The 25,457-nt window shown below is 40.8% G+C and overlaps 1 protein-coding gene across 3 annotated transcripts in view; it reads right to left on the bottom strand.

Annotated features, from left to right (window-relative positions):
• Positions 1 to 12,188: 12,188 nt before the first annotated feature.
• The window catches only part of LOC132881724 (SUN domain-containing ossification factor-like), a 66,736-nt gene continuing 53,467 nt past the window's right edge, over positions 12,189 to 25,457 (bottom strand). For all 3 annotated transcript variants that reach the window (XM_060914531.1, XM_060914542.1, XM_060914551.1), the window contains 5 exons: positions 20,180 to 20,284; positions 19,909 to 20,060; positions 19,729 to 19,817; positions 13,195 to 13,250; positions 12,189 to 13,056 (listed from right to left, as the gene is read on the bottom strand). In XM_060914531.1, coding sequence (XP_060770514.1) covers positions 12,586 to 13,056; positions 13,195 to 13,250; positions 19,729 to 19,817; positions 19,909 to 20,060; positions 20,180 to 20,284 — 873 coding nt within the window. In that variant the 3' untranslated portion in view covers positions 12,189 to 12,585. The remainder of the gene's footprint in view (positions 13,057 to 13,194; positions 13,251 to 19,728; positions 19,818 to 19,908; positions 20,061 to 20,179; positions 20,285 to 25,457) is intronic.

Raw genomic sequence — 25,457 nt, 5'->3', positions numbered from 1 at the left:
CATGAGAAATCAGCCAATGAAAATTACTCAGTAAGCTGCAGCTAGGCAAAAAACACATTGTCAGGTTATAGTGGAAGATAAACTGTCAAGAGGAAGTTGCTGCTCATGGTTGGTGGTAAGCAGAGGTGGGTAGAGTAGCCAAAAATTGTACTCAAGTAAGAGTATTGTTACTTTAGAATAATATTACTCAAGTAAAAGTAAAAAATAGTCGTCCAATTAATTACTTGAGTAAGAGTAAAAAGTACTAAGTGAAAAAACTACTCAAGTACTGAGTAACTGCTGAGTAACTTCTTTGTTTATTGATCAGGATGTCATAACAGGCAGAGATTTCATATATATTTCACATATAAACTGTGTGTGTGTAGTTCTGTGTATTAACAATAACAACAAGAAGCTCAAGGCAGTCTGCACATAAACCATAACACTGTGTGTGTGTGTTCACTCCATGAAGTGAATGTTCAGCTTTAACAGCAGCTGGCTCTCAATTTTGTACTGTGAAGCTGTGACCTTTTAGCCGTGAACAGGTGAAAACAATCTCATCTCATCATCTCTAGCCGCTTTATCCTTCTACAGGGTCGCAGGCGAGCTGGAGCCTATCCCAGCTGACTACGGGCGAAAGGCGGGGTACACCCTGGACAAGTCGCCAGGTCATCACAGGGCTGATACATAGACACAGACAACCATTCACATTCACACCTACGGTCAATTTAGAGTCACCAGTTAACCTAACCTGCATGTCTTTGGACTGTGGGGGAAACCGGAGCACCCGGAGGAAACCCACGCGGACATGGGGAGAACATGTAAACTCTGCACAGAAAGGCCCTCGCCGGCCACGGGGCTCGAACCCGGACCTTCTTGTTGTGAGGCAACAGGGCTAACCACTACACCACCATGCCGCCATGGGTAGAGGTTACAAAGAAAAAGAAGAAAAAGGCAGTCAAGCTAGCAAGCGGTCAAGCTAACAAGCTAATGCCCTTCCTTTTGTGAACAAGCACTTGTAGACAAATAATAAAACAAATCTCACAGAAAAAAAATACCTGAACTCTTCACAAATCCCTCTAATCCACAACAAATACAGTAGCTTGAAAAATGGAGATTTCACAAACGATATGTTACGCGTTTTGTTATTTAGCAAGTTTTCACCAGTCTTCCATTCCCAGTTTTTGACCAGAGCCGTGTACAACTGTAATGCTATTGAGGAGCTGACATTAGGCGAGCAACCTTATTTTCATGAGCATTTTTTGGTTTCAGATCAATAAGTGATTGTTAGGAAGATTTTTTGTAGTTTTATTTCTTGATTCTCTGGTGTGTGTTAGTGTTATCTTGCCGTCTGAGGCCGCAGTGCGTCAATACGTTTCCACAAAACAATGTATTTTACAGTTATTTATGATGTTACAGCAGGGCTAACGTCTGCCTACGAAGACAGCCAAAAGCACACAGCCTACTGACCGCAATGTGTTTCCTCAAACTCGACGTTGAGTTTTTATAAGCTGAAACGTCCACTGGTTTGGGGAGACACATGTGACACCGCATAACATAACTGTTATTTTTTGTTGTTTGGATAGTGAACATGGTTTGTATGTGTGGCCAGGGGTGTGCCTCTTCGGCTTGATGAGAAACGCTGGCTGCTGTCTCTGCCATTTTTCTTCTGCTTCCGTGCTCTTTTCCACCTGGACTGGTCTTGCCGCGGGAATTTTGTGCGCGGGCACGCGTGGCGGCTTGGCTCTGTTTGATTGGCGAAACGGAGTTAAACCATAGCTGCTACCATTATGGCTCTGGCTGCTACATTTGATCGGTGAGATGCTGTCATGTGACAGAGCCTCTGCTGGAAGTCTCGACAAAACAAACAGACCACGCATCGCACGGATCAATAAAAATAAAGTAGCGAGTAATGAGCAGAATATAGTTCAATGTAACGGGGTAAAAGTACCACTTCGTCTTCACAAATATACTCAAGTAAAAGTAAAAAGTATGCTGCATTAAAACTACTCTTACAAGTACAATTCATCCAAAAAGTTACTCAAGTAAATGTAACGGACAGTGTTGCCAGATAGGAAATATGCAAGTATCGTACCAAAACCTCAAAATTATAATTTTTTGTGAGAAATTATCGTACACAAACAAAACACATACAATATAGTTATTTTAGCTGCATTTTAATTTCCAAAGAATATTACTTAAATTTTTAAACAGTAATTCGCAATATTCCCATAGTAGAGGGAAAACTATGACACAAAGAGAAAGTAAATGCACAATTACCCTAAGAGTAGAAAGATTCAAATTCAACCTCCAGGTCGCTGTCGTCATCCGATGCCATGCTCACTTGTGCAGATGTTGTTGGTTGGGTAATCCTGTCACAGTACAGATTGGATGCCGTCATGGACCGCAGCATGGTGTTCGTCGGTTTGAAGGCATGGCACCCACCAGCATTCCTCACACACTCTGATGTGTGCACAAGTCCATTCAGAGGGTCTGTAATGAGCCGGTTTCGTGATTTTGTTTTTATGAGATTGACTTTGGAAAAAACTCGCTCGCATGATGCATTGGAGTGGGGAAACACTCTGTCCGGTAAGTCTGTGGCCTGCAGAGGTGGAAAAACCCGGGTGCAGAAAGTAAAAACCCTGCCACATTTTTGCTCCAGCCAATTCAATGAACCAGCTGATCCTAATTACCACATCCCCTTAGCCAGGTTGATGAGCTAATTGGTGAAATCACCTGTGTTGAGAGCACAGGCAGAAGGAAAACCTAAGCAGGACTTTTACTTTGTCAATCCAGTTTTTCCACCTCTGGTGGCCTGTGCTTACTTTTCCGTTGCTCTTCGGATGCTGCCTTTCTCTTTGCTCCTCCACTTTCATCCTACCCTTCGTTTTCTGAACTCATTTAGGCACTTTTCTTTTTACGTCTCTTTGTCGACAGTTTCTCTCTTCTCGCTTAGCTGCTAGGCTCAAAATTTGTGTGTGGTAATGATGCATACATTTCTATGGCTAAGTGTACATGGTTACGTGTGTGCGTTCTGTGTCTGTCTTTTGATGGCACCTGAGTGGAAAGCCTGCGAAATGATTCTTGGGGGTCAGAGAGAGAGAGAGAGAGAGAGAGAGAGAGAGAGAGGGATGCGTGTTTGGACAACCAACTGAAAACTTTGAAATGATCGTACATTTCAGATTTTTTCCCCATTATTGATCGTACATCGTACAGAGGGCAAAATTATCGTACAAATACGACAATTATCGTACATCTGGCAACACTGGTAACGGAGTAAATGTAGCGCGTTACTACCCACCTCTGGTGGTAAGTGGATGGAATTGCAGGAAGTGTTTATGGACCGTTTCACGGATACCGCCATTTTGGATTTGGCGTGGTGCACTCTGGGACCGTTTGGGAACAAACAAAGCATCGCATGCGAGATGTCAGCCTACGCGAACTTGTTGTAGATGTTGTGTTAGTAATTAAGTCATTTTTTGGTGTAAAAACAGTTTCGCCCTGCAATAACTTCCACTTCGAAGAAATTTCATTCGATCCAATGTTCATGGAAGAACTTATTGAAAAGGCAACACTTGTATTCAAGGACATCATAATCCCCAAACTCCTGGAAGGCTCTGTTAGAAAAAGCATCACAGATGACCATAACAACAATGTTACCTCAAGTGACCCAACAGCCTCTGATGAAAGTAAACAGGCTCTTTTATCGGCCACAGATTACCCTTGCCAAGTTTGCAAGCGAGAGTGCACTGAGGAACCACTCGCTCACACAGATATGAGCATTTGTTGTGATAAGTGTGACAGCTGGTGTCACTGGGTGTGTGTTGGCATCAAATCAAATCAAATCAAGTTTATTTGTATAGCGCTTTTAACAATAAACATTGTCGCAAAGCAGCTTTACAGAATTTGAACGACTTAAAACATGAGCTAATTTTATCCCTAATCTATCCCCAATGAGCAAGCCTGTGGCGACGGTGGCAAGGAAAAACTCCCTCAGACGACATGAGGAAGAAACCTCGAGAGGAACCAGACTCAAAAGGGAACCCATCCTCATTTGGGCAACAACAGACAGCCTGACTATAATATTAACAGTTTTAACAGGTATAACCCTCAACTGTCCTCATGGGGCCGTCCTTCACAGGAGCGGTGCGATAAAACTCCGACCAGACACAGGGCACCAGGATGGATCAAGCAGGTCCGAGGGGCAGAAGAGGCCAGCATCTCAATCCCAGGATCAACATGTAACTCAGAGGGACAGATTGGGGGGGGGGGGAAGAGAGAGAGAAAGAAAACACAGGTTGTTAGGTACGCCCTAAAAATGACAAGTATTAAATCTGTGTGGTAGGCTCGCAGAGACGAGAGTCTTTACATCAGGCATAACACACAACAATGGCATGTTAATATGGTAAAATATATCATGACCTGCTCTGGCTGGATGCTTGATTGGGTGATGGGAGCACACTCCTCAGCAATGATGAGATGCAGATGGGACCCTTAGGGCTGGCCAAGACAATTCAGTTACATTTCACCGGGTCTGGGACAAGCGACAGAATGTCAAAGGCATCAAAGGGAACAGAACGTTTTCTCAGAAGAAAGAATTTGCAATGGTTCTGTGTAAGGCCTAGCATACTGGAGTGTAACTTCTGTAAAGTTATTGTTGTAATTAAATTGTAATTCTTGTAATAATATATTTGTCCATTCTATTCTTTAAATTCGTTTCTTAAGACAAGGAATGTCTTAAGAAACGAATTTAAAGAATAGTTTCAATAGGTAGACATAATGAACTTTCACTACATAATATATTTGTCCAGTATACCATGCCTTTTGTAATAGCTTTGCTAACTTGCCACAGTACATTTGTTGTGTTAAGCAGTATCAATATTTTTTGACCATCTTGTTTTGTAATAAAGCACATACATGTACTGTATATTGGTGGGAGCGTGCAATTAATAAAGCTGCATTTATTGATATAAAATGCGTGATTCTTAAACTCTCAATTTTCATTCACCCCACAATCAAGTTCTAACCTTCCTTAGAGCAATATCATAATTACAGCACTAAAGATTAATGCTTTAGCATTAAAAGTCATGAATCAATATAATGAATGCATAATATTTAGCAATACTGAAAGTGATGTGTAGTGGTCTTTTACCAAAAATCCAGGTGACTGACTGAGTATTTCCATGACTGACTGTCCTTGCCTTCATGGCTCAAAAAGGGATTGTCCACAATGTCGAATATAATTTAAACTCAGTGAGTTAAGGTTTTATTTTGTATTCAACATAACAGATAAAGCAAAAAAGATAAATAAGTTTCAAACAAACAGTCCCAGCCTGTGAAGGCAAGAAACAGACGTAAGAAAGCTGTTGCCTCCAACCAGCCACGCCTTCTCTGGCTCTGGACAGATAAATGTAGCTTTGAGATGGAAGTACTACACTCCAGACCTGCAGATGGTGCACAAGACACTCAAACAAAAATGGTTAGATTTGGCTCCAACATGATGGTTCACTAAACGATGGAGTTGTCCATTTCACTCTAGGAGTAAAAAACACACTGGCAGGACAAATGAGTACGAGGCTTTTATGACATAATTACTAACACAACATCTACAACAAGTTTGCATAGGCTGACATCTTGCATGGGATGCTTTGTTTGTTCCCAAATGGTCCCAGAGTGCACTGCGCCAAATCCAAAATGGCGGTATCCATGAAACGGCTGATCGACAAACATGCAGGCAAACAGATCCAAACCATCATGCAAAATCAGGGTGAAGAAGTAGAAGTCAGAAGTCAGCTGAGGCACAAACCATAAGTCAGAGGAAAACAAATGCAAAGTCCAAAAATACAAACGTGAATCAAAACCAGGAAAGCAATGCAAATATCAATGGCTCAATAACATGGGACACAATGTTTAATGCATGTACTTTGCAAAGTTCTGTGCGTTGTCCAAGTCCTTCTATGCAGGCACCATGGTTGCGCTTTGATCATGAGAAGGTGGTTGGTAATTTGTCCTTGCGAGTTTGAAAGCAGTGTGCACGTGAGTAGCAGTTTGAAGTGCCCCCCCCCAAGAGCTCCCTCTGGGAGCTAAAAACCTCCTTGGTTGGCCCCAGGGATGAGGACCTGGCACTGTCCCCTTGGAGCTCCACTCTGTCTCGGGAAAGATGTGGAACCAGAACATGGGCTGTGGCATAGATTTGGGTTCTGGTTGGGCTTTGAATGGGGATGAGGACACAGGTAGAGGCTTTAGCTCAGGCTATGTCCTGACATTTTCCTTTAGAATTCGCTGTTATAATTCAGAATTCATTGTTCCATCAATGATGGCAAGCTGTCCTGGCCCAGATGCAGCAAAACAGGCCCAAACCATGATACTACCACCACCATGTTTCACAGATGGGAAAAGGTTCTTATGCTGGAATGCAGTGTTTTCCTTTCTCCAAACATAACGCTTTTTATTTCAACCAAAAAGTTCTATTTTGGTCTCATCCATCCACAAAACATTGTTCCAATAGCCTTCTGGCTTGTCCACGTGATCTTTAGCAAACTGCAGATGAGCAGCAATGTTCTTTTTGGAGAGCAGTGGCTTTCTCCTTACAACTCTGCCATGCATGCCATTGTTGTTCAGTGTTCTCCTGATGGTGGACTCATGAACATTAGCCAATGTGAGAGAGGCCTTCAGTTGCTTAGAAGTTACCCTGGGGTCCTTTGTGACTTCGCTGACTATTACACGCCTTGCTCTTGGAGTGATCTTTGTTGGTCAACCACTCCTGGGGAGGGTAACAATGGTCTTGAATTTCCTCCATTTGTACACAATCTGTCTGTCTGTGGATTGGTGGACTCCAAACTCTTCAGAGATGGTTTTGTAACCTTCTCCAGCCTGATGAGCATCAACAACGCTTTTTCTGAGGTCCTCAGAAATCTCCTTTGTTCTTGCTATGATTCACTTCCACAAACATGTGCTGTGAAGATCAGATTTTGATAGATCCCTGTTCTTTAAATAAAACAGGGTGCCCACTCACACCTGATTGTCATCCCATTGATTGAAAACACCTGACTCTAATTTCACCTTCAAATTAACTGCTAATCTTAGAGGTTCACATACTTTTGCCATTCACAGACATGTAATATTGGATAATTTTCCTCAATAAATAAATTACCAAGTATAATATTTTGTCTCATTTGTTTAACTGGGGTCCCTTTATGTACTTTTAGGACTTGTGTGAAAATCTGATGTTGTTTCAGGTCATATTTATGCAGAAATTGAGAAAATTATAAAAGGGTTCACAAACTTTCATGCAGTTACTAACCTATTATAAATAAATAATAAACCTGCATGGACAGAAGGGACACTAGAGTCTAGACCCACTGTTTACGAGTGTTCACTGCATATAGATCTACACATGACTAGGCGTACTAATAATAAATCTGATTCATCAAGTGTTCATCACCACCAGAACGACCACATGGGAATTATTGGAGCAAAAAAGAAACCCACTGATTTAATAAATTACGTTTGTTCTGATATTTGGACAGTTTGTCGAGTCCCCTATTATCGCCCACTTTATATTTTCTTTCAATAATTACACTGAATAAGTGTACATTTTCAAGGTTATATTTCTGCATTTATTGAGGTACCTATAAATATTTTCCCTGTATTTTGCAGTGGCCAGCTTAGAATAAAAATCCACAGACCAATTTGTTTCTCCAATTCTCTCTGGCTGGAGGTGCACTATCAGTGCTGAGTGTGACTGTCATGAACTGAGTGAACTGGCAGTTTCTTGTCTTGGGGGCTTGAAAAGATAACCATTTACTCCGGAACACCCTTGATGAATCATCTGCTCCTTCATCTGACATATGAGAATTCCAATCACGATTAGAATTCTCTCCAAAACGTGATTCCATATCAAGACTGGTCTAACCACTGCTGCACACAGGAACAAAACTGATACCTGGATCCTTGTTACATGTGTGACGTCACGCACCCCTTCGGGATTTTCCGCTTTGGGATCTTTGCTTTAAGCACAGTGATATTCCTCTCTTCATTTAACCTGAAGCAGTGAACACACACACACACGCGTGAGTAATGAGCACACACATTGTATATATACAGTTAGGCCCAGAAATATTTGGACAGTGACACAATCTTCATGATTTGGGCTCTGTATGCCACCACATTGGATTTGAAATGAAACAACTACAACAGAATTGTAGTTCAAGGGGTTGAACAAAAATATATGATTAAACATGGAGGAACTGTAGCTATTTTTATACAAACGCTCCTCATTTCAGGGGCTCAGAAGTAATTGGACAAAAACATAACCCTAAGTAAAATGTTACTTTTCAATATTTTGTTGAGAATCCTTCACAGGCAATGACTCCCTGAAGTCTGGAACCCATGGACATCACCAAACGCTGGGTTTCCTCCTTTGTGATGCTTTGCCAGGCCTTTACTGCAGCTGTCTTCAGTTGTTGCTTGTTCGTGGGTCTTTCTGCCTTAAGTTTTGTCTTGAGCAAGTGAAATGCATGCTCGATTGGGTTGAGATCTGGTGATTGACTCGGCCATTGCAGAATATTCCACTTCATTGCTTTAAAAAACTCCTGGGTTGCTTTTGCAGTACGTTTTGGATCATTGTCCATCTGTACTGTGAAGCGCAGTCCAATCAACTTTGCTGCATTTGGCTGAATCTGAGCAGAAAGTATCTCCCTATACACTTCAGAATTCATCCGGCTGCTTCTGTCTTTTGTCACATCATCAATAAACACAAGTGACCCAGTGCCACTGGAAGCCATGCATGCCCATGCCATCACACTGCCTCCACCATGTTTTACAGAAGATGTGGTGTGCTTTGGATCATGAGCTGTTCCAATTCTTCTCCAAACTTTCTTCTTCCCATCATTCTGGTACAGGTTGATCTTAGTCTCATCTGTCCAAAGAATCCTGTTCCAGAACTGGGCTGGCTTCTTCAGGTGTTTTTTGGCAAAGTCAATTCTGGCCTTTCTATTTTTGAGGCTGATTAATAGTTTGCACCTTGTGGTGAATCCTTTGTATTTACTCTCATGAAGTTTTCTCTTTATGGTAGACTTTGATACTGATACACCTACTTCCTGGAGAGTGTTCTTCACTTGAGTGGATGTTGTGAAGGGGTTTTTCTTCACCATGGAAAGGATTCTGCGATCATCCACCACTGTTGTCTTCCGTGGACGTCCAGGCCTTTTTGAGTTCCCAAGCTCACCAGTGCACTCATTTTTTTTCTCAGAATGTACCAAACTGTTGATTTGGCCACTCCTAACATTTCTGCTATCTCTCTGATGGATTATTTCTTTTTTTTTTTCAGCCTCAGGATGGTCTGTTTCACCTCCATTAAGAGCTCCTTTGACCGCATGTTGTGTGTTCACAGCAACAGCTTCCAAATGCAAACGCCACACCTGGAATCAACTCCAGACCTTTTAACTGCTTAATTGATGACAGGTTAACGAGGGAAGAGCCCATGCAGCCTTGTTATCTTTTTTTTTTGCAGCCTTCTGAGTCAATTGTCCAATTACTTTTGGTCCCTTGAAAAAGAGGTGGCTACGTATTAAAGAGCTGTAATTCCTTAACCCTTGCTCGAAATTGGATGTGAATACTCTCAAATTACAGCTGAGAGTCTGTACTTTAAGCCCATATTGATTATATAATTGTATCCTGAATATGTTTTCGTAAACAGCTAAAATAGCAAAATTTGTGTCACTGTCCAAATATTTTTGGGCCTAACTGTAATACCTAGAGCAGTAGGCAGCTATGCTACAGCGCCTGGGGAGCAATTGGGGGTTAGGTGCTCAAGGGCACTTCAGCCCAAGGCCACCCCATGTTAACCTAATCGCATGTCTTTAAATTTGATTTTTCATTTCAGTCTAGTTTCAGGAGTGCAAAAGTAGTTTAAGTTTGGTTTTTATTTTTGAGGAATTACGAGTTAGTTTTAGTTGAGTTTTTATTTAGTTTGTGTTCAGATATATTCACGTTATGAGAAAAGTCTTTATTTAAAGAAGCCAAAAAAGGTAGGATGAAATAATGCTTGCTATTAAATATGATCTACAAAGCCATTGTTTGTTAAAAGGTCCCTTTACATGCCTTCAAACCAATCAAAAAACAAAACACTAATGTTGCCCAAGCACTATCCAGAAACACTGCAACAGCAGCATACAGAATGCATGGAGTTCCATTCTACAGCCAACAGGCAGTTAACAGTGTGAAACACATCAAGTGTAAATGCACAAATTAAAGTAACAAAGAGTGAAGTGTTGAGAACATCATCCAAGTAAATTCTTGCTTGAATACTGCTTACTGGTTTAAAAACAAGCATTACTTGAACATCAGTTTTGCCCTCCTTTCCTTCTGGCCTGCAAATTTCTCAATGACTTTCTGGTTAAAGTCAGTCATCTCAGTAACCAGTCTCTTTTCCTTTGATAGCATGGCCAATGCATTCAGCCTCTCCTGCATCTAAACTGTTCAGCAATGCTAAGCCTGCCAAAGAAACTTAGCTTCAAACAACTGTCAAGTTGGCTGTGGCTACTTTTGTGTTGTTTACACTTTTCAAAAAGGTGTTTAAGGTCTTGTATCCCCATCATTGTCCACAACGTTTCAGTGCCGACACTTTGAAAAAGCAAAACAATGAAAGCAATAAAAGGGATTACTCATACCGCATCCGTCTACCGCTTTTGACAGGTCAATATACCACCTACCAATTTTAGTTCGAAAAAATACTGCATTATAAAACAAGTGTTGCCAGGCAAAACAAACCTCACCCGGCAGCACTTATTTTATACCTACATGTTAATAATGGCGGCACGGTGGTGTAGTGGTTAGCACTGTCGCCTCACAGCAAGAAGATCCTGAGTTCGAGCCCAGTTGCCGACGAGGGCCTTTCTGTGTGGAGTTTGCATGTTCTCCCCGTGTCTGCGTGGGTTTCCTCCGGTACTCCGGTTTCCCCCACAGTCCAAAGGCATGCAGGTTAGGCTAATTGGTGGCTCTAAATTGACTGTAGGTGTGAATGTGAATGGTTTTCTGCGTCAGCTGTCATTTTTTTTATATCATCTTGGCCATGTCTCTCTTGTTTAAAAAAAAAAAAATCAATCTCAGTGGGACTTCCTGGTAAAGGAAAGGTGAAGCAAAAAATTACCGTATTGGCCCGAATATAAGACGACCCTGAATGTAAGACGACCCCCCCTTTTCCAAGTTCATCTTTGGGGAAAAAGTTTTTTGAAGACCAAATGTTCATTCATATAAAGTGTATTTATTTCAAAATTCTGTTTAAAATTAGAGGCTTTTGTTTTTCACATTTAAATAGAGGTCATTTCAGTCTCATTTCCGTGAACACTTTTCATAGAAGTAAAAAAAGAGGCTAAACTGCAGGCTACTAGACAAGCCAAATTAAAACATTTAAATTGCATTAATTCAACAAATTTGTCAGGTTTAGATTGAAAGTTCATAAACTTCAGAATGTCAATGCATTAACTTCCCATAGCCTACGGGTATATGGAATAAATTTGCAGAACAGTGCAAATGCTTTAAACAATGCATTAAACAATACATTAAGGTTTATAATAATAAACAACTGAAACAATGGAAAGGGTAGTTTGCTAAATTACAGCTACTCAGCACAGAGATCCTCAGCCTCACTTTGCTCACTCTCACTGTCCTCACTTTCACTTTCATTTTTGGCGGCATTTTGTCTAGTCCGCGAATGTAAGACGACCCCCCTTTTTAAGAGCTATTTTTTACAACAAAAACACCGTCTTATATTCGAGCCAATACGGTACTCAACAACCTGCAGCTTCCCAACTCTCACCTGGGCTAGTCAAACACCTAACCCAGTATGACTAAGAACCACTGCACACCTGCACTTTACAAAGCTGCATCAGACACTTTATGGAATGCTATACCTATTGCTGCTGCACCAACCAATAGTTTACAGACCATATATTTTTGAACGTTTACTTATCTGCAGGTAGTTTGAGTGTCTTCAACCTTATTAAACATAATTTAAGTACTACAGTGGGGTTAGGGTTACCAACCCTGTAATGTTTAGTAGTGAGTCATGAATTTTACAACAGTAATGGGTGTGCAATGGAGCTTTTCATCCACTTCTGGTACCAATATGTTTGTTCCTCTTCTAGAGGGCACTGCATTTTAGTGTCTTCTGGCTTCTCAATAATAAGATGACTCAGAGTATAAAACAGTTTTTGATTCATTTTTATCAAAAAAAATAGCAACATTTTGCAATTAACAATCTGCTTTTGACTGACTCGCACTACATTTTAAATTCACAGTCTAAAAATGTAAAGCATAGGCAAGCCATACCAATTTAAAAACTGTGCAAATGATTTTTCCTTCTAAAAACAGCAGTGTATTAGGACATTTTTTTAAATCATGTTTTAGTCATGATTTTGACTGACTGATTCCTCTCTGCTTGGCAGATGATGATCGATGATTGTCCCAGTGTCCACAACTCTGAAGGCATATTTCCTACAGCCACAGAAGAACCATATTACCGCAGGAGTTAAAGCTACTGGTGTAGCTTACCTAGTAGCTACCAATTAGCAGTCGCTACAGATATCAGCATCGTTAGCACTGTCAGTCAAAACTGTTCTTTCTACGAAGCAAAGGGACTCCTAGACTGTTGGTGCTCAGCTCTGTGGAACCTGTGATTAAGCCATGCAGGGTGAATTTAGATGCGATTGGCGGGCCGTTACACTCCACAGGCTGAAGAAGCTGCTTGAGTACTGTGCTGCTCTTTTTCAAGCGGTTCCTCTTTTTCGAGTGGCTTTTTGGAGCAGGCAGAGGATCACAGATGCGGCTACAGGAGGCGATACCACAGAATGAAGGCTCGTCTGACTGGGAGGAGTCTCCAGAGCTTCCCTCTGATTGAGAGTTTCTAAAGGAGAAGGGAGGAGGGCCAGGGCTACAAGGAGGCAGTTTTAAGTCCATATTATGGGGACAGTGGTTGTTATACTGCAATCCTCCATTGGGGGCTGACAGGGTGGAGAGTAGTGTGGGAGTTATAGTCTCTGGCTTTCTGCCGGATTTCATCTTACAACGCTTTTTCTGGAAGGAGAGACAGAGCATTCGTTCATGTGAAAAATTGATTCATTAGCCAAAATGGTACACAGAACCTGAAACAGGACATAAATAATTAGCATGTGCAATTGACTGCATTTCAGTACTATTTACTAGTCTGAATACCTTTTTACTCCCGGTTGAATTCCTCCGAGTTTCTACATTATATGCTTCACTTGGACCTGGAAAAGTAAAAAGTTGAATGTTACCAAAAAGAACATGGAATGAAGGAATGGTCATTTGCAGTAACTAAATGATCAAATCTTCTGAGGCTTCATGATCAGGTCCAAGGAGAAGGAGGGTGGGGTGGGGAGAAAACCACAACAACCTGTGGCCCGTGTGCCCGAGTGTTAAGCCTAGGTCACAATCGGACGTACGATTTTTTTGGCCGTGCGATTTTTGGCGTTTCCCAAATCGCTGCGTTTTTTTTTTGTTCATGGAGAAAGATGCGCGTTGGCCGTAAGTTTGTCTTGCAACCTGAAAAAAACCGTAAGCGCCCATAGAGGTTGTTTGACATGACAAAGAACCTCTGCAGCCAGTCTACGGCTCGAAAATCAGCACGTCACACGCGCGCCCGCCGTGCGTTTCTTGCGTTTTTTGCACGTAGACTGGCCGTAGGAGCACGTACGGCCGGTTGTGACCGAGGCTTTAGGACAAAATTTGATTCATGAACAACTTTTCTTACATCCAGTCCTCTCAGAACATCTAACAGAAAAAAAAAAATCCTGCATCTGTATTTTGTCTCTGATATGGTTCTTGCTAATAAAGGTTTGTCAAAGCGCAAGATGCAAGCATCATTTTATAAGCACTTCTGATCGATTTACCACAATGAATGAAGTTAAAATAAAGTTTTATGGCTAGCTTCAACTACGTTTTTCTTACACTACCACCATTCTTTTTATTAGCCAAGCAAAATACTTTATTCGTGAAGTCAATATGGGTGAATATCACTGAGCGGTGCCTTTTGCTGTCCTGGACATAAAACAAGTCATTTGCACTGTTGATATAATATAAAGTTAATTGATAAAGGGTGCATTGTACTGAGCTTCATGTGTTGCATTCACAAAACACCATTTCTTAGCAATTTACATTCATATTAAAGACTTTTTTCAGTTTTATGTGATAGGACGCATGCTATTTTGGCATGTCCCCTACACCACTCAGTAGATTTCAATATGAAAAAATATATCATATTTGTTTTTCCTTAGATTTTCTTTTAAATTGTTATTTTGGTAAGTAATACCTTGCCCACTTCAAGGTCATTTATCATTTGGTAGTAAAAATAATAATTAATTTCATAAAAAATGAAAAGATTTTAGATGTCCCCGAAACAATTGTCCACCCTGTCGTATTGAGAAATCTGTCCCTTGAAGAAGAGGTCCTCTACTGTAGTGACATCACAACAACATTTTTTTCTCTACTCAGTGGCGGGACATTTAACTGCTGAGGTGAGTGTGTCTGATGACCTCTGTGTTGATCTTTGTTGTTGGTTTAAGTGTGTTTTCTTCACCTAACTAAGCTTACCATGTCCACCCTATCAGCATAATATTGAAGGATGTGTTAAATGTTTATTATTTACAAAATATGCAGGTTTATGTACATAAAATTCTCTTCAAGGACATACTAGCTAGTTAGCTAAGGACAGAGTGTAGTGACCTGAAATGCTAACTAATAGCTAAAAATGTCCACCCTGTCGTTCACTTAGCTCTGATAGGGTGGACATACATGCGACAGGGTGGACATTGCAGGTTACACTATGTGTGTATGGTATGTTTAATTTGAAATATTGAGGTGGAAATAAAAGAACATTTTAATAATAAATAGTCTAACGTAAGTTAGTAATTATTTACATTTGCATGTAATCTGTGCCTTCATTCAGGACATGCCTCTGAGTGCAGCAGAAGTTGCACGGCGGTATAGAGAACGCTGGCACTAGTCAGACCAAATGGCGCCCTGAACAAATCGAGCCAAAACACACTGGACAATGGTGTGTCATAAGCTATGACGATGATGCATATCCAGGCATTATTCTTGAAGTAGAATCTGAACAGAGTGTTTTAGTGAAGTGCATGGGCCGTAATGGTATTAATAAATTCTACTGGCCCAGCCGGCGGCACGGTGGTGTAGTGGTTAGCGCTGTCGCCTCACAGCAAGAAGGTCCTGGGTTCGAGCCCCGGGGCCGGCGAGGGCCTTTCTGTGTGGAGTTTGCATGTTCTCCCCGTGTCCGCGTGGGTTTCCTCCGGGTGCTCCGGTTTCCCCCACAGTCCAAAGACATGCAGGTTAGGTTAACTGGTGACTCTAAATTGACCGTAGGTGTGAATGTGAGTGTGAATGGTTGTCTGTGTCTATGTGTCAGCCCTGTGATGACCTGGCGACTTGTCCAGGGTGTACCCCGCCTTTCGCCCGTAGTCAGCTGGGATAGGCGCCAGCTTGCCTGCGACCCTGTAGAAGGATAAAGCGGCTAGAGATAATGAGATGAGATGAGACTGGCCCAGCCCACGGGAAGACATCAACTGGTATGCAGACCAACAGATTATCTGTTTTATTCAGGAGCCACAACCCGTCAATAAACGCTCCCTACAAGTGGACAGGGAGTCATGGCTGTATGTTCAGGAGATCTTAAATGAATTGAATTGATATGAATTGAATTGAATCTCTTATGTTTTGTTTGTCTTGTGTCCTACTTTGTATTTCTTGTTAAAAAGACTAATGACCAAATAAAACAGAAACAATTTCATTTTAATAAATTTTCATGTTTTGCCAAACTTGATTAGCCTATTGGCCCTTTTCCACTACCCTTTTTCAGCTCACTTCAGCCCGACACGGCTCGCGTTTCGACTACCAAAAACCAGCACGACTCAGCTCGCTTCAGCCCTGCTTAGCCCCTAAAACTTGCACCATTTTGGAGTGGGGCTGAAGCGAGCCAAGCCGTGCCGAGTGAGGCTGGGGGCGTGAGCAGACACTCCCCTGTGCACTGATTGGTGAGGAGGAGTGTCCTCACATGCCCACACACGCCCCGCGAGCACGCTGGGATCTGTAAACACCGTAAACCCGGAAGAAGAATAATTACGAATTACGAGAATTTCTGAAGCCTTATGCGCCTCGCCTCATCTATACGCTCTTGCCAGTATCTGTCCGCGTTGTCGGTGACAACAAGCCACAGCACCAAGACCAGCAACACTAACGACTCCATGTCCTCCATGTTTACTGTTTACTATTCGGGTCGTGAGACTACCGCTTAAAAGCTCACTGAATCAGTGACATACAGAGCATCGTGGACGAGTTCGCGGAGCGCAAGGCTCGTCGTATGCCCTTCAAATAATGCGCGCAGTAGGCTATTGATGTTTTATTATGAGCCATGTACAGTATGTCGCCTAATGTTTTTTTGTTTCTGAGTTACATGTTCGTTTGAAGGACTTAATGTACAAAATAACATAGTTGCACCCCGTAGTGTTGAAATTGGTAAACACAGTGCATTCAGTGAGGTTTGCACCGCCCTCCTTTTATTTCTGACTCTTCCTGTCACCGTTGCAACCTCTGAGCGCTCATTCGTATGCCCTTCAAATAATGTGCGCAGTATAGGCTATTGATGTTTTATTATGAGCCATGTACAGTATCCTAATGTTTTTTGTTTCTGAGTTACATGTTCGTTTGAAGGACTTGATGTACTAAATAACATAGTTGCACCCGGTAGTGTTGAAATTGGTAAACACCGCAGTTGCGGACATTTTGTAGCCTAAAATGATGTTATGATAAGCTTTAATAAAGGGCCCGGTCATTTGCCCCGCCCCCGGCCCGGCTCTGACTTGTTCCGCCACTGTCCCTGATGTCACTGTTTGCGCTGCTTAACGACATCACGTGACGTCCACCCACTTTCGCTAACTCCACCCAATGTGTCCACCCACTTCCAGCCAGCACGGTTCAGCGCGGTTGTAGTCGAAATGCAACTCCAACAGCCCTGCTCAGCTCGACTCAGCACGGCACGGCTCAGCCGTGTTTGTAGTGGAAAAGCGGCATATGTGTCCACCCTGTCGTCTGCCGGTCCTCCCTGTCATGCACTGGTCCACCCTGTCATATTGATATTTTTAGATTATAATTAGTTTATCCTGTTAAATATTGTATATTTAATCAAATGTGTTCTGTAGTTAAGTTCAGGGCAATAACATGGAAGTAAGAATTCCATCCAAATATCACCGTTTTATCAAAATTGACGAAAACATATCTGCGGATGGTAAGAGTTCCTTTAAAATTGACAGTTTGCACAGAGTTTTATTAATTCATAATTTAAAAAATTAAATTAATAACCCTCAGTAGGAAAAGGGGACATTATACCTATCAGAAAAGTCTATTTTTATGTTACTATTATAATGAAAACACATTTTAACAGAATTGCATATGTCCATGACAGGGTGGACGCATTATATGGTTTATGCTCTAATTAATATCCCATAATTAATTTAAAAAATGTGCAGGAGCTCAGTAAATACTCATTTCATAATGTTGAATGTCAATTATTTCTAATGGGACCTAAAAAGAATGGGAAATTAAGATTTGAATTTATGGAAATCCTGGGCCTGAAAAAGCACTCCCCAATGATATTCACCCATATGCAAAAATGTACTTTTGACTGTACATACGGTAACAGAAGTTTGAATACACCAACTTATTACTATGAATGGATAAGTGTGTCCAGACTTTTCACTGGTACTGTAGAAGTGGACAAGTCATAAATTCATTAGGCAGTGCCCTGCCCAGTTCCATCTTTCCATTGCCTGGAAACATAATTCAAGTAATTTAACCATGTATGCTAAGCTAGTTGTGCTTTACTACAGAGTGAGGGAAAACAAATTGTTTATAGTTATTATCATCTTCCAACAGTAACTAGCAGGATGGTTGCACCCTTGACAAAACGTCAGCAAGTCTACGGCTATGACCTGTACAGCCTTCAGTCCTTTAATCACAGATATTTAATAGTTATTCCATGAAATCAAGTCGTACATGAGCTGATAGCCGACGAGGCACATAACACTGAGTTGGCTATAAGCCATGTACGACGAGATTGAGTGGAATAACTGTTTTATTCTATCCACATGCACTGGATTTTAAGAAACAGAGCATTATTTTTATTTTTTGCACATTCGATAAACGACAAAATCATTTCTGCTTAGAATGTAAACAAACCGGTGAAATGACAGGAGCGATTTGTGAAAAACGCGATAAATTACAACTGTTGAAAAATTATTAAAAAAAAAAAAAAAAAAAAAAAAAGCGTTCTTATTATCAAATACTTTTATTCCATATTTTATTGCTTTTTTATTTTGGGGGTTTTTGTTTTTAAATAGAGTGTTTATTTCATCCTCAGTTGGTTCAGCAACAGGTTCCGCCATTTTTTTCCTCTACTAATGGTATACGAGTTGATATCCTAGTAGTAGAGTAGCCAATCAGAGCACACGATTGCTCATATCCAGTGAATGTAGATAGAATAAAAGAAAGCACAAGCTTTTCCCACAAGCCGTAGGAAAAGCACAACAGTGGCTCTATCACCTGAGGAAGCTGAGGAGCGCTAATATCCCCAGACCTCTGATGGTGAACTTTTATAACTGTGCCATCAGTAGTGTGCTGACACATGGACTTCTAGTGCGGTTCTCCAGCTGCACTAAGGCCAACCAGCAGGCACTTCGGCGGGTGGTGAAAGCTGCCGGGAGAATCATTGGAACGACTCTCCCAGAGATCAGCACCATCTACTCCACTCGCTGTCTGAGAAGAGTGCGCAACATCCTGCGGGATCAGCACCATCCTGCTCATCACCTCTTCCACCTGCTGCCCTCAGGGAGAAGATACAGGTCCATACAGGCCAGAACATCCAGACTGGCCAATAGCCTGTATCCACAAGCTGTGAGGCTACTGAACTCTGCCACATCCACCAATTAATATCATTGAACTGGTTTGCATTGTTGCAGTTGTCACTACTCTCTCTCCCCTGACCCCCCCAGACAATAACGTTATAACATTATCATGGCACTGATCTGGTTTTTGCACTGTTTATACAATATCATAATACTCCGGTATCTGTCTGAATGTCCCTGCTCTGCACTTTATAAAATGTTTAAGAACTTATGCTGCTATCTGCTATGCTGTTTTTTTTTTTTGTTGTTGTACTGAGGTAATTCTGGGTCAAATGTTTACATTGGGTTACTTAGGGGGGTATGTATTTATTTATGGGTTTTGCACTTTATCAACTCTGCTGTATGGATGCTCCAACGAAATTTCATTGTTCTTTTTGTGACAATGACAATAAATATTCTGAATCTGACCTGAAATTAGAGAGTCTGGTGATCATAGTATACTTAACCATGAGGTGACTGTGCTTGCCAACTGGACTTGACGCACGTGTATTTTTCAGCTCATGGCAGATTTCAGAACATTACTCGTATGCTAGAGTTCCAGCATGGAAGTGCGTTGCATCATATTTAAACATACGTACCTACCAAATGATCAACTAATCAACAAGAACAACAAAAAAAATCCTATTTAAAAGCTCTGAATAGCCAGGACATGAAATCTGTTGCTCCTGGGTACACCGTTCTTACTGTAGGATTGCAGCATAACCGTTTTGGCATTAGTAATGCTATCTTTCTTGAAAGTGTACTGCAGTTCTACCTTCAGTAGTTGCAATCTGCAGGGATGACTGCGAAAATGGATAGGACGCTCTCCGCTTTGGGTTCACATCCTCATAACCAGGGGATTCTCTGAAAGTCAGTGTCAATGTATGGATTAGATGAAATCAAATCCACCTCAAGTAAAACCCATCTAAACCTTTTAGTGAGTACTGACGCTCACCTGTCAAGGCAGCAGTAACTGTAGGAGTTTGGTATGGATGCGTCAGGTTCTGCAGAGGGAGCTGGCATGCGACAGTAATTAACACAGATGACGATGCAGATGAGCGAGCCAAGGACCACAGACAGCAGCAGGTAGCTGTGCCTGTCAGAGACCTGCACAACACAACACCATTCACCCATCAACAGTTTAACGATCAACATAAAATGCAATCTATACCGTTCAAAACACTTGCACGTTTACAGTAGTTGTGGTAAGGGCAGAGTCTCCATACCTCTCTTTGTAGCTGGCTCACTTGCAGCGACAGGTTAAGAACAAGCCGAGTCACATTCTCCAGCTGCCTTTGCAGTACCTGTATAGACTCGGTCTGTTTCTGATCCTACAGGGAGGAAAGAAAAAGTCAGATTAATAAGATGCTGCTCTGGCTTTGTAGTCAAGCCCACTGAAATTTTCACACAGCTGATGATCAGCCAGTGTCCGATGAAAAACAGGATGCAGATTGTGGTTGCAGCATGGAACATCTTTGAGAACCACTCCATGTTTTTGCTTGTTTAAAAGGCCAAACCATTACATAAAATTGGATAGTTCAGTATTCTAATAAATGGTAAGGAAATAATTGCAAATCATGAAGATGCCGGACTTTTACTACCTTTAAGTGTTACACTGCACAAATTTCACAAATGATTATGTCTGAGATGAAAGATGTTACTGTTTTTATGTTGTAAGTAAATATGTAGTTATGTGGTTGAAGGCAGTTTTGTTAGCATTAGTATTAATAAATGTAGCTTCTATTTAATTTGCACTAAAAGTGCTGGCAAACTTCATATGCAGAATACATCTGGGCTGAATTATATTGCTATGACTTTTGGTGCTGATCCGGATCACCAAACCATAAAAAACAGATTCTTTTTTTTTTTTTTTTCAAAAATCACGTATAACTCTGTCAATTTTTATAATTTTTTCAATCAGGTTTTTTTTTTTTTTTTAATTTTGTTCAGGGTGGTGGGCACAACTTTTCCTCACCAAGTGTCATTCTCTATCTCTTACCATTCCAGATCTATAGTGTACAGCGACCAGATGTCCCAGTCCCAGTTTGTAACAGCTAGCGCAAATTACTGTGACTTTAGTCACAATCTCTATCTAGTTAGTTTGTTGCAATTTGTAAACTAGATACAGACTGTAACTAAAGTCACAGTAATTTGCGTTAGCTGACATTTATTAATTGAAGGTCAAGGAAAAGTTGCACCCTGCTGCCCTAAATAAAAAAAAAGAAAAAAGAAAAAAGATTGAAAAAAAAGAGATTTGACAGAATTATAAGTGATTGAAAAAAAAAAAGCCTGTTTTTCATGGATCGTTCCGGTTTGGTGATCCAGATCACCACCAAAAGTCATAGCAACATAATTCAGCCCAGAGGTATCCTTCATGTGAAATTTGGTGATGATTGGTTTGAGAACTCAGGGGGAAATAGCATCCTAAAAACATAATAATAATAATAATAATAATAAAGTAGAAAGATCCTGAGTGAGAGTAACAATTTGTGCTACTGTTGCTAGCACAGATTAATTATTATTATTTCTTTCGAGGACAACTGATTCAGGAGGGCAATATTCTATCCAGCTCTGTCTCAGCAGTAATATTAAAATGCATCAGTTCTTGGTTCCAGACCATCAGCATTTTAATGTTGAAACAATTGCCTGCTGTGGGACAAATAATAAGGAACAAAATTCACCAACATCTTTAGACATGTCATCAGAGGAAAATAATCAACTTTAGATGGTAACTCCATGATAAACTTTTTGTTGGGCCTCATCACACCACCCCACCATTGATAATTTTCTACAGCAACACGCCCCCTAGTGTTTTAAGCCTTATGCTCTATTCCATAACCTGCCTCCATTCAATACATTATAGAGCAAGCAGCATCAAGCATGCATATCAAGTGAAAATTAAAATTCAATCCAAATTGCTTGAAACTGCTCTCAGTGAATTCAGAATTGAATGCAGAACATTTTTTTACAGGGATTAAAACGTTTATCCGTTCTTGATATATTACAATCAAAGTTTGAAAAAAGGGCTTAATTTTTAGAAACCTGCTGTAATATTCTGTATGAGGATCACATGGTCCAAAATGGGCCTCATTAACCAATGAGATCAAATGTTTTTTCTTAATAACTTTTCTATTTTTCAAGTTATTTACATGGAAATTGGCAGCACATAGATGGTTGTAGACTGAACACAAAGTTTGAAAAATAAATTATGCAAATTAGCATTTAATTAGTATTAATTATGCTAATTAGGCAAACCTTTAAATCGGTCCGCTCAATAAAAAGTAATAAAATAATATTTCTAATACCCTCTTTTGTGCTCTGTAGGCCTTTGTATTTCTCAAAAGTTGGGCCTACTAGTGTTTATATGAAAGAATATAAATGATTATTTCGATTAATATTCACAGCTTTCAAGGCCAACCTCGAAAAAACTGTCTGAGCCACATCCAGTAAACAATTTCAGTTAATTGAATTGAAATTGACACTTGCGTTTATGACTTCCAGTTTTTTTAAATCTCATTCTGACCACTAAAATTTTAATATTTTTCATCAAAACAACTACAGTTATATTCTAAAATAGTTATTTACATGAATCAGTTTGATTTAAAAAAAAAAAAAAAACAAGTGTTGCCAGACAAAACAAACCTCGCCTGGTTGCACTTATGATGAATATGAAGGAAGATATCGGGGGGGAACCCACAGGTACCCTTTGAGTACATGTGGCTGCTGCTTATAAATAAAATTATTTTCTGATACCATGTCCATACAGTAAATATAGCATATACTGTATGTTTACTCTGAGTCAGTAGCCACCAGAATGAAGCATCATCCAAAAATGAACAATTTAAAAATCACAGAAGTAAAATATACCAAGTGTCTGTACTTTATATTATTCTACTCTTACCTCTTACAGTTTCCGAAACTGAAACCTCCGAACCGAGGCTGACATACACACGCTGTAGCCATGACCGAAACTCTTATTTCCCGGAAATGGCCCGGCGCTAGAGCTCAGTGGAATGCACTTTCCCTCTGTAACAGTGGTCTCGAAGTTTAGGGGAATAAAAAGGTACGAGGCAGCGAATAGGAGGGTACGATTAAAAACGCTGAAGCCCTTCACCGTGAACCACAGGCGAGAAAAATGGAAAACTGGGGTTATCTGAGGCACAGTTTCAAGGCTTTTGGGGAGGAATTTCCAATTTAACAGCAAAATAGAGTCCGTTTCTATTCGAGCTATTGAACAGATCGGGGACTCAGTCCAGTTTTCCTGAGGCTTGTATTTTTTAAGGGTGATTGCCGAAGTTGTATCTAACTTTACAAGAAATATCCTCACCCACACACATTCACAGGTTATGACATCTTCATCGCTGATTTTTGCACTGCTCTTTTTGTCATTCACTTCAGTTTCTGACTCTTTATTATTATCAACACCCATAACGTCTCAGGAAACTGAAGCATGTGTCCACTGACTTAATGTCACTAGTAAAATTAATCATCAGTTTGGTAAAAATATCACATAAATATCACTCCTTTAGGATCACAAAGACACACATTCCAAGCTACATTATTATATTACATTACAACATTCAAAATCCCAGATGACATCCAAATCCGTTGTTTTCTATTAATCGCTTACGTTTTTTGAGGGTGAAAATATCTGGGGGCTATAGCCCTGAAACGAAGCTCCCTTAGATCGCTTGCTGGCTGACAGTGCTTTCAGTTTAGCGTTTTTTTTTTTAACCAACCCCTGTATTACTGATGCTGCCTGGTGTGCTCGGGGACGGTCAGGGCTCTGAACGTGCCTCCCCCGTGCCTGTTTCGGACCTTAAATCATCTTCAGTGCTTGAAGAAGCTTGCAAAAAATAAATAAATAAATAAATAAAATAAATTAAAAAAAAAAAAATCACCAGTTTGGACTGTCCCACTGTTTGGTTCACGCAGAGATAATTACACCCCCACACCACGCCGATTAAGACGTACTGTGATTGGTCAAAAGCTTGGCGTTCATGTGGTTATTACCGTACGTGCAGTTGATTTTTATTGGTCACCAGCACGCGCTCATTGTTTGCACTCTGGCTTCCCAAAGTCTCTTCACTGAGGTTGGATTTCAGCAAACGGAGGGATTTCTATAAAAGATCACTTATGATAATGACGACACACATTCATCACCGTGACAACTGCTAGCAATTTTCTCTTCGTCACTGACGGAATATGCTAGTCAGTGAGAGGTGTGACGAGCGCCAGCGGGAACCCTGGCCATTATTTAGTTGAATGATACTTAGTTTCACACCGTACGTGGTCAGTTTTGTACAGATGTTTAAACAAAAATATTTTTTGTTACACAGTGAAATATAGACAGCGGCAAATCCTACTGGCGATAGGTGACGGTGATTTCCTGCCGCTCACCGGCGGCTTTTGAGACCTCTGCTGTAATAATAATGTCTGAAAGTGATTTCTTTAGTCCGTAGTGGGCGAAGTAATAATAATAAAATCAACAGAGCGGGGAAGTTTTAATCAGTGGGGTTTAAAAGTTGGCGTGGCTGAACCCCCTTCATTTGCATATGTAAACAAACCAAGAAACCATCCAATGACAGCACAGTGTATGCAAATGAGGGAGGTAATGATCCAATCAGCATGTTTGTGGGAGGAGTCTTTCCAAGGCAGCACTCCTGCAGTCTGAGCTCAGACCTTTTTTTTTTTTTTTTAAATACCTTTTTGGTCACCGTGACCGGATGACCCTCAAAATGTTGGAGGTTCAACTTGAGACCAATGCCCATCCATCCTGAAAGTTTCATGAAGATTGATCCAGCTGTTTTCCTGTAATGTTGCTAACAAAAAAAAAAAAACAAAGAAACCCGACCAAAAACAATACCTCGCCCCACTTGCTCCATAGCGGGCGAGGTAAATAAGTCGGAGCATCCCTACAAAAGGTATTGATATTAACGAGTAATCCAGTCGGAAACCGATCAGAAGAGAGAGAGAGCCTGACCGCTTTCCCGTGACTCAAAAAGCCCCGACAGTTTCCCGACGTCACGCGAGCAGAGTTTTTCCTCTGTTGTACCGGCTTCAACATGCCATTACTCCCAGAGTACTGAACAGATCTTAAAAAGGTAAATTTTTTCTGGAAAGCAGAGATTAGGTTTTTTTTTAATGATGGTATTCACGATAAATATATTCAAGAGTTAAGCAAGGACGGATTTGGAAACTTATGCCATGTACACACGTAGCCGGGTATTTTTAAAACCGAACATTTTCCCCCCCTCCGTTTATAAAAATGTTTTATCCACACCACCTCGTCTTCGAAAAAAATCCCTTCCACACATAACCGAACATCTGCGTTTTCAATCACATTCATAAGCATTCCAAACCTGTAGATGGCATCATTTCCCCAAATCCTACCCCCTAATCACATCGCCTGTGCTCTTGGAGCAGTAGTTGGGCTTCTAAAATTAAAGATGTAAATAGCACCTGCACAATAATTAACGCTTTCAAGGCACTCCTCCGATCCAT

The sequence above is a fragment of the Neoarius graeffei genome, chromosome 1, assembly GCF_027579695.1.
Source record: "Neoarius graeffei isolate fNeoGra1 chromosome 1, fNeoGra1.pri, whole genome shotgun sequence".
Lineage (NCBI taxonomy): Eukaryota > Metazoa > Chordata > Actinopteri > Siluriformes > Ariidae > Neoarius > Neoarius graeffei.
Note: the sequence above shows the minus strand (reverse complement) of the source record. Positions and strands in the feature narration are given on the sequence as shown.